The sequence below is a fragment of the Neurospora hispaniola genome, assembly GCF_033458365.1.
Source record: "Neurospora hispaniola strain FGSC 10403 chromosome Unknown B0T23scaffold_1, whole genome shotgun sequence".
Lineage (NCBI taxonomy): Eukaryota > Fungi > Ascomycota > Sordariomycetes > Sordariales > Sordariaceae > Neurospora > Neurospora hispaniola.
Window position 1 is genome coordinate 1152545 of NW_026944406.1, and position 10400 is coordinate 1162944.

At 33.2% G+C, this 10400-nt stretch overlaps 2 protein-coding genes and 1 pseudogene across 3 annotated transcripts; all 3 read right to left on the reverse strand.

Moving 5' to 3' along the window:
* Positions 1–690: 690 nt before the first annotated feature.
* B0T23DRAFT_t67 lies at positions 691–777 on the reverse strand (annotated as a pseudogene). The gene has a single exon. The product of its transcript is annotated as a tRNA-OTHER (tRNA).
* A 2742-nt stretch (positions 778–3519) lies between these two features.
* On the reverse strand, positions 3520–3810 carry B0T23DRAFT_301094 (uncharacterized protein; the record flags this gene model as incomplete). The annotated part of the gene is made up of 1 exon (XM_062834309.1): positions 3520–3810. A coding segment is annotated over one exon (291 nt), but the record flags the coding sequence as incomplete, so codon positions are not given.
* A 3092-nt stretch (positions 3811–6902) lies between these two features.
* Positions 6903–7196, reverse strand: B0T23DRAFT_309290 (uncharacterized protein; the record flags this gene model as incomplete). The annotated part of the gene is made up of 1 exon (XM_062834511.1): positions 6903–7196. A coding segment is annotated over one exon (294 nt), but the record flags the coding sequence as incomplete, so codon positions are not given.
* Positions 7197–10400: the final 3204 nt, after the last annotated feature.

Here is a 10400-nt window from a genome sequence, read left to right on the forward strand (position 1 = left end):
CTGCTTCGTTCGTAGTCTAAGGGAAAAACTGTGTTGTTGAAATCCGGATGAAAACCCTCAGCTTCTCTATATCCAACCCTAACCCTAACCCGAACCCTTCGTCCCACCTCACCGTAGGGGGCCCGGGGAACCTTAATTACTTCTTTCGTTTCTTCTCTCGGTATATTATCTCTTTAATCCCGGTAGACTTCGCGGCTTCTAATTAGTTAGTTCCTTAAAGCCCCACTTCCCTACCTAATACTTCGGTAACGTTTTTTCTTTATTCCGGAAGCGGGTATTCTTCTTTTATCTTATTTTTAAGGTAGGGGTAGGGAAGTAGGGTTTTACTTTCTTTAGTTGAAATCTTCGTCTTATTTTTAATTAACTAGGATTTTTGGTAAGATGACGTTAATTAATCCAATATCGTAGGACTAGACGGGTTCTATCCGAGCGGAACCGTAACTCTAGAATAGATTTCGGAAGTAGGGTTCCAATTCCTAAACCCTATTAGCGGAACAGGGAGGCCGGCGTATTTTTAATTAGAATAAGATTTTTAATACGTGCCTAGTTATGTGTACCTAGGGTTTTAGATTAGGGTGGGCCCCTATATTTGATTTCGTTGTAAATATTCTTCTTCTTCTAAGAGTGTTTAGTGGAGCGATAGCGGGGAAGATCTTTCATCCGATCCGGCGGCGAAAAACCGGATGAAAGGGGGGGGAGCGGGATTCGAACCCACGACCTTTCGGATGAAACCGAAAGGGGGCCAAGCTCAGATCTTCCCAACTGAGCTATCCCCCCGAGACTTAATATTACAAAATTTCAACCTATCCTATATCGAATATCTATTATTTAATCTAAACGTATAATTTTAAAATTAAAAATACAAACGCGAAGTATTATAATATAATTAGCGAATTTAGAACTATAATTCAATCGAAGAAGGATATTAAAATAGATTATTAGTACTAATAAGGTTGAAAGTCGAGAGATGAAATAATGGGAAATAACGTAGAAAATACTTTTATTTATTATTATTAACTTCCTAAAGCAGAAGGAAAGTAATAGAATTATAAGAGATTTAGAGATAAACTAGATTAGTAGGAAAGATCTAATTTAACGTTTAATTTCAGAAGACAAAATAAAACTAATCTGGGATAATAGGAATATTAATTAAATAGATAATAGAGATCTAATTTAATATTTAATTTTGAGAGACGAGGTAAAAAAGCCGGATCCGGGACAATAGGAGTATTAACTAGAAGCGCGGTATCAATAATAATATTTATAATATTCTTTTAACTTCTTTATATACGCGCTTTAAAGAGTAAAGACGAATGGTTTTTCTTAATTAGTTAATAAATTCTAAAAAACACAAGGATTAAAAATAAGGAAATTGTAAAAACGCAATTTTCAATCTAGAAATACGAAAAGGATTATAAAAAATCTAATAAATAGTAATAGCTTTTAAAATAAAGCGCTAAAATTATAGAAATAGGAAAAGTAAATTGAATTAGGCAGCGGGATTAATAATATTTAATATAAGGGATTTAAATTATTAGTAATAAGGTTAAAAGTTTAATTAACTACTAAGCGGCTAGTTGAGTAGTTATAATAATCGAAATAGTATTAAAAGAATTAAAATAGTAATAAGATAAGAAGAGTAGTACTAATTGAATAGTACCGATAATATAGGGTTAGAAAAAAGAAAATCCGGGTTCGGGACAGTTCTATTGGCGTAGCGAACCCTAGGGTTACATATAATCCTTTACTTTTAATTATAAACCTTCTAGTACGCTAATAACATAATCTATATAATACCTTACGTATTTCGCCTTAGAGTATTAGGGTATAGAACCCTACTAGTAAAGTAGTAAGCGCCCTATTCAATTATATATAGAAATTGGGTTCCGTTAATTGGATAAATATTAATACACTAACTTTACTCTCAGCGAACGATTAAAGAAAGAGAGAGAGATTATAATCGCTAATTAATTAATAGCAATAGAGCTCGCTAGAGCCAATTAGAAAAGGGATAATTAATTAAATATCACGGCACGTAAACTAGGCAAGTAGCTAGCACTACTAATCTAACGAATATAATAAATAATTAACTATGGGGAGTAAAAGAGAAGAAGAGAAGTACTACCTCTGGCTGGCACAGTTAAATATAGGAAGGAAGCGGGTCCCAAGGAGGGATGCAGCCAATCAAACAACGAGCCTAGATGTAATAGGGATATACCCAACCAGAGGGCGCAAATAAGAGCACGGACTGCGGGAGCAGTCTTGGCAGTCTTGGCAACCAGTCTGGCTCAGCCATGACAATTATTTCTTTCACGCTTTTTCATACAGTTAATTACACCCATCACCGCCAGCTATTTATACGTCGCATACCAATAACGTCGTATACTAATACTTATTACTATCCCTACTATATTTAATCTCGCTCAAATTATTCCCCCTTTGTTTTAAATTATCTATAGAAGGCCTTAATTGCGTATAGAGAGCCAGAAATTTAATTAAGGTCCCTAAGGTAACCTGCAATACGAGTAAGATTACACCCAAAACACGGTTATTTACATGCCAGCTGCCTTGGGGATTTTTGGGTGTATGTAGGGAATGGGGTGGGTGTGCGGAGGGTTACTCATAGATAATGTAGCGCGGGATTCTCGTCCGTACTGGGCTATATATAGTACCGTAGTGTAGTTCCGTCGAATCGTACACGTGCCTCTACGGCGTTTAGGCGTTTCCTCTTCCTTATTGCTTCGGCGACCTTCACGTGCCATCTCGCTACCCATTCTCTTCTCGTCGCCTCTTCTAGCCACTTCTCGGTACTAATATAATAAGTATAAATCGAAGTTCCATTACCAACCGTATAAATTACTAGATAGGGGAATAATTATATATCTATAAACCATTCAAAGTAGTTAAAGATATTATTTAAATAATTATAATCATAAATAACCAGATTTCGAATATTATTTAATTATTGAAATTACTTTCGAGCCTATTATCCTTCAATAAGATTACTATAGGCATATTAAAATTGAAGTTAATATTGAAAAGAATCGATTAATTAATTATTCTAATTACGGTCAATACGCTCAATAATATCGGTTAGGGGCTCTAATAAAAATCTATATTGCCACCGCCCAAACCGCTTAAACCTATAAATATTCTACCTCTATATAATAAAATAGAATTAGTAATAGTGGCGGGAGTAGTTAGATTAATCGAAACATTATTAGCGAGAATATTAGTACTAGCGTTAGTAGCGACGGTTATCTTCTTAGCCAATATCTCCTTCTTAGGCCTCTGAATATTAAGCGCCTTCTTAAGGAAACAAACCCAATAGACGTCGGCCTATTTATTAATATAGTAATTATAAGAGACGTACTTTTAATTAGTATAGATCTTTCTAGTATAACTAGTATAATCGATTCTCTTATCGTCCTTCTTCTTATCAATCGAACCCATATTATTATTCTTACTAGCATTATTATTAACTAACTTCTAAATATTAACGTTAATATTAGTACAGGACTCGACATTGCCAATATTACCGAATTTAACTAAGAAAATACCGATATCTATTTCGTTAACCTCTAAAGTAATTACCCAATATCTAGCATTAATAGGGTAAACAATCTTTACAACATTATAAAGAAAAATAACCTTAAAATCCTCATTAATCTTAAACTTAACGTCTTTAATATACTTATAGAGCAAAATATAACGGATAAGGAAAGAAACTATAGTATCAAAATTAATACGCTTAATAGCCAAATACTTAGTAAGGACTTCGCTACGAACTTCGTTAGTAATACGGATAATATAAAACTAAATGAAATTATACGTAACCTTAGGGTTTCTACTAGTTTTATCCTATTTATTAATAATTAAAATTTTAATAACGGCGGGGGTCTTAAAAATAGAAAGTAGAATCTTATTAACGTTAGTACGTCTGGTCTACTAAGTATTGTGCTTCTCGGGATCCGTTGCCTTATTAAGTTCTAGTACTATTTCGAAGATATATTTAGCGAAAAAAAAGTAATTAAATTCGGCTGTAAATCCCTAATACTAGTTAGCGATATTCTGATTACCGAGAAGGGGAACTAGCGACGAACTAGCGGTCGTGATTGGTATAGGAGGGTTCAATATATTAGTGATTATTAAGCTAAGATTGTGTATTTGAAAGAGAAGAGGGGTGGGAGTCGCTAGACTAACTACTAGTTGATTTGATAGAATTACTTAATTCGATAATAGATTTAATAGAACCGATAATTAATTTAATAGAGGGGTCGCTGAATAATAAGTATTGGCGAGAATCTTCATATAGCGAGGCTGGCTTGCGGGCGAGCTGGCGAATCGTCAAATAAACGAAGGTCGCGATGGCTTATTGACCCGGTACTGCAGCGCCTTGATGAAGGCATTTACTCCGCGGGCACCCGGGTCGTCTTACACGGGCACCCAACCTTACACGGGCACCCGAATTTACCATTTATTTCACGTAAAATAGCATTTACAAAATAGATTCCAGAGTGTTATAGTTACGTGAAAAAAATAATAATAATATTTAGTAACACGGTTTTATATGGAGATTTCTGTGGTGTGTAATGTCTTGAATATAGGTAATAAAGTTTATAGTATTTATCTATATACTTTGGATAGTTATATTACCCTACTATTTCCTCATTACCTTTACCTACTTCGTCTTTTTAAGTACTAGTAAGCCCAATTGAGCTCTCTCTCTCTTGCATTTAACTATTCGCTTAATTAGGGAGTTCGTTATTAGTATAGCTACCTTAATAGAGTCTAGTACGGGCTCTAACTCTAGCTCTAGCTCTAGCTCTTTTGAAAGTATTTCTAGAGACGATTATTATTGATCTAGAGATAACTACGGCTCTAGTTCTAGCGCGGGCTTTAGTGTACGTTTTGGAGAGGGGGTTGGCTCTGGAGAAGGTAAGAATTCAAATTGTAACTCCAATTCTAAAGAGGGACTAAAATCGATTATTAGAGAGAGTTTAAAGGGTGGGAGTTTAAGAAGTAGGAGCTCTAGAAGCGGGAATATTATTAGCTCTAATTCTAACTCTAATTCTAACTCTATATTTAGTATAGCTATTTAAATACAATCTAGTACTAGCTCTAGCTCTAAATTACTTTTAGATAATATATCCGATTTAGTACTATAGTTAGAAGTATTAGAGTTGACCGGCTCTTGTATACGCTTGTATTTAGTAGCCTTAGTAGAATTAGGGGCTAGTTCGTTAATATTATTATTCTCCTAATAAGATTTATAGTAGTGTACATTCGGTTATAAATAAAGGAGGTTATTAAAATTACTCTATTTAATATAGTTAACCTTCTTACCTCCTTTCTTACTCTTTGGAATTTTTTACTTTACTCTTGTAGGAAGGGTATATTCGTTAGGGATAAATTTAATAGAATATTTGGGGCGGCCTCTCTTTGTAAGTGTAATATAGGGGTTTCGAAGACGCAAGTAGAAATTTGAGGTATTTTACAGTATTAAATTATATTAGTTAGTAATTATATATGGATATATAAATAAATAGATTCAATATATAAGTAGCTCCTTATAATATCAGCGAAGGTATATATAGGTAAGCTTTAATACTTTCTTTATAATTACCCTATTAAATATAATATAGCGGTATAGTAGTTTATATTAGATAATAATACTATAATCCTTATTATAAGGTTTAAGAGTAGGCGGGTCTCTACGTTAATCGGTTAGTATATACTTTTCTACTTAGTGGTATTTACAATTAATCAATTCAAAGGCAATGTAACTAATCTATAGTAGTAGCTTTCCTAAACACGTATAATTGATATACTATTATTGGTAGCGGGTTTTGTGGGATCACCAACGAGATCAAGCGGTTGGATACGATTGATTGAGTGTGTGCTATGGAGAAGAAGAGAGAAAGAGAGGGAGACTGGCGGAGTCTGGAAGGCTAGATATGGTGCGGTCTGGGCAGGGCACAGAGTGGGGACTGGGTTATGCCCAGTGAATGCCGCTGTGCCCAGTGAATGCCAGGGACCCACCAACAGGTTTACTATCTTATAATCTTCTCTTTAAAAGTCTAATATTAATTGGTAACTATTTCTATAATAGCTGTAATAAGCTTATCAATATTACTATTACTATTAAGAAGGTAGTTCTTAATGCTTAGGTTACTTAATTCAATTAGCGATATAACTCTAATACCGAAGTTCCTATACTTCTTAATATAATAGTATGCCTATTGATCCTTAATAGATAGCTAATTCTTCTAGATATATTAAAAAATCAATATTTGATCATCAAATTGCTTTTTTATCCTCTTCTAAGCTGCTTAGAGTTTTAAGTTAGTACTAGTATACATTATAAACTTGAATATAGCTACAATACTATAAGGGTCGTTAGTAATTTTAGTAATAGGTTGAGGGTTAGAGTTAATAGATTGTACAAATAAATAAATCCCTTGATCTACTATATTAAATAAAACTAGATTTTCATATTTATTTTTACCTTCCTTATCCTTAGAATTATTGTTATTATTATCCTTTTGCTTCTTCCACTTCTTTTTAGTATTAAAAAGAATGTTCTTAGTAATATGAAATAAATAGAATTATTATTGGGTATTAGGGAATACTCTATCCAATACCTACTTTATTTCTTAATATTTATTAGTAATGATAACAATTAGCGAAGGTAGATTATAGTATAATCCTAACTCTTTAGTAGCTTTAATAAAAAAATTAAAGGCCTCCTCTTTCTTATTATTAATAGTACTAAAGATATAATTAAATATAGAACTAATAAATAAGATATTTAAAATTTAGTAAAAAGGGTAATAAAACCGGTTAGTATTATATGTATTATTAATTATTATAACCTTAGGGAATATTTTAGTTATATTTATCTAAATTGGGAAGGTAAAAATAAAGCCTAGCAACTGTTTATTATTATTTAGATCTATCTTTTTAATATATTTAATATTATTATTATTAAAAGACTTAATTAAAGTACTAGTAGGGGTATAGCTATGAAGGTCGCGGCGGCGAATTTTTATATATACATTGTATATATTGGCTTGTATATGTACGGATTTAGGAAAATCTTCTTGTACTATAGTAGTAATCTCTCGAATTCGTATAGTATTAAATTTAGAAGTATCGTCAATCTTTTTAAATATTTCTAGCTTTATTTTATAGTGCTAGGGGTACGTAGATGGGTGCTAGGATTGGCCGTAATTATGGATTTGGAAGTCTAGGTTAGAATGTAAGCGAAAGTATTAAAGATTATCGCCTTTAATATCCTTATTTACAAATGTTTCTATTTATACCTATATTTGCGTAAGGTTGTCTTTCGAGTAATTACTGTAGATTCCCGGGGTTTACTATAATAATTATAGATAATATAATATTATATATAGTCTTTAATAGTAATTCTAAGTTTACTACGGCCTTGTGTGCGGTTGATTGCAAACCCGTGAGGCTTCGCCTATTCGTTAATAGCTTTATAAAGAGCCTTAATTGTAGCTGTAGGAGGTATAGTACTAGAGGGTAGATTAATAATCCTATTTCTATAATTAAAGAGTTTATTTTTGGGTTTGCTATTGTTATTGGAGAAGCCTTCCTACTCTTCTTTGTTGTTGTTAGTTGGATTAGTAGCATTGCTATCGCTATCGCTATCTTCAATATAAGTGAGGTCGATAGGTATAACTATAGTTAGTTTTTAGATCGATACTATTATAATCTTTATATAGTTCTGGCACGGTCTTTAAGAAGGTTAGTAATACTTCTAATAATTAATGCGACTAATATTTATATACGTACAGTTGATTCTAGCCCGTTTTGGTATTTATAATTAGTCTAGTTATAAAGAGGGAGCAAAAAGAAGGTTCAAAATTAAGATCTGGCTAGGTATTGAATGTAAGTGTAAGTGAATGGGGGTTCTACTGGTTGACTAGGCTGGGCACTATTTGTATGGAAATGTAGTTGTACGGTTACTATCTGATAGTATTAAAGGGTTGAAAGAAAAAAATCTACACGTTAAACTCTAACCCGCAGGGTGCCCGTATAAGGTTGGGTGCCCGTATAAGACGACCCGGGTGCCCGCGGAGTAAATGCCTTGATGAAGACGAAGCTGGCGATACGCTTGTAGATACGATCACAAGGAAGGTTTGAGAGGGCTCATAACCTATAAGATCACCAACGAGATCAAGCGGTTGGATACGATTGATTGAGTGTGTGCTATGGAGAAGAGGGGAGAGAGAGAGGGAGACTGGCAAAGTCTGGAAGGCTAGATGTGGTGCGGTCTGGGCAGGGCACAGAGTGGGGACTGGGCTGTGCCCAGCCCAGTGAATGCCCGGGACCCACCAATATATAAGTAAGGAATTTTATAAATAGTATTAATTAGGTTAGTATATAAATTAAAGGGATAGGGGAGGAAATTATACTAATCCCAAGGAACTACGAAGTTAAAAAGACTATAGAGGATACGAGCGAGGGGTACGGGCTCTAAGTACGTTAGGGATATAGGGTTAAAGGATAATTTAGAATAGGAAATTTCTACGTTGGAAATTAAATGGATTAGGTTAGGGTAATAATAATTAAAGGAAATTATTTTAAATAAAATCGTAATAGGGAAAAAGGAGGAAGGGAATTAGGAAGGGGTACTACGGGGAAGATTATATAAAATAAGGAAAGGGTCCTTATATTATTATAAATAGGGGTAGAATTGCGGAGTAGGAAATAAAAGGTTGGGGCGGAGGTAATTATAAACGGGATAAGGAGGTAAGGAAATAGAAAAACGGATAGAAAAATAGGATAGGGAAACGGGGAGAGGATAAAGGAAGGAACGGTAAATATTGATATAGAGGGATAATAAAGGGAAGCAACGCTCTAAATTTGGATCCTATTCCTATTATTCTTATTATCCTAATATTAGAATAATATAATAAGAGGAGAGATAAAATTAATTCATTATAAGAGTAAGTAAGAACCGTTATAACTATAAATAAAGTAGGAGCGGTATAAAATCTACGACCAAAATGTAGTTAGGGGTTTTCACCCGGCGGCGCTTAACGCTGTACGGTTTTCCCCTCCAGGGAATTAGAGAAGGACCCCATGCTAATAAGGCACTATAGTTATATAGTACAGGGAATAAGATTATTATTTATTAATTGCTATATACCCTATAGGAAATATAATTCCTAATGTAAATTATTAAATAAATAACTAACTTATCGCTAATAAAAGAAATTCCCTCTTTTTTAATAATAAAATATCCCGCTTTTATACTATTACTATAAATATACTCTAAGGCTCCCCCCTCTCCCCGATCTTATTTACTCTCTTTATTAATCTACTATATTAAAAATTAACTATAATTTTAAATATAATTACAATTAGCTTCATAAATAATATTAATACAATTATAATAGTACGTATTATAAAAGAGAATTACCGGATTCTATAAATAATATAGGAGATATATTTAAAATAAATAAAAATAAGTAGTATAAAATTCAAAGCGAGTAAAATAGAACTAATATATTTTATACGGATAAAAGTACTAGTAATTGTAACCCTACAACTAATTACCCCCTACAACGAATTATGTAACTTTATTACTAAAACTTAAATAATATTGAAAATTGGCTACTTTTATAGTGATTTTAATGATTCAAAATATTATAATCTTATTCCTAATACTCTTAATTAGTATAGAGTACTAATTTGACTACTCTACCTAACTCTTGTAGCAGCCTCGTTACTATTGTTGCCGTAGTAACCCTCCTTTTTTTAGAACCTTATTTTAAGGCTTTATAAATTTGAATAATATTTTTGATATATATAAATTAACTATTACCCCTCTCCTTAACCTTCTTTTTACCTTTAGGCTTTATTGAGTTTAATTAAGTTTATAAATAATAGATTTAGTGTATTATGGGGCTGCTGCCCAGGAGCTGTAGTCTGGGAGCCCTTAAATATATACGATCGTTGCGACCCCTAACTACCGTGTGCGCCCACTAGTATAAAAGTGTAGTCCGCCCTTCTATTTATATATATAGATTTTTTCTTTCTTTGTTGAACCTTTTTAATATATAATTTACTTTATATTTATACTTAGTATATAAGAACTACAATATTAAATTCGACTTCCATATTTGTCACGGGGCGCGAGCAAGCACTAAGCTAAGACTTTGATTGTTGTACGAGGAATAGGAAGAGAATCCTGTGCGCGCACGAGAACTATATAGGGCACGCGTAGGTCCGGTACACAGACCACAGTACGTGTGTACGTGACTTGCTGTACTACACTTAGACAGCTGTAAGCTGGCTGCACCACTGTAGTGCAGCACCCATTTATATATAAGAACATAGCAGTAATACTTATAATACTACCCCCTTCC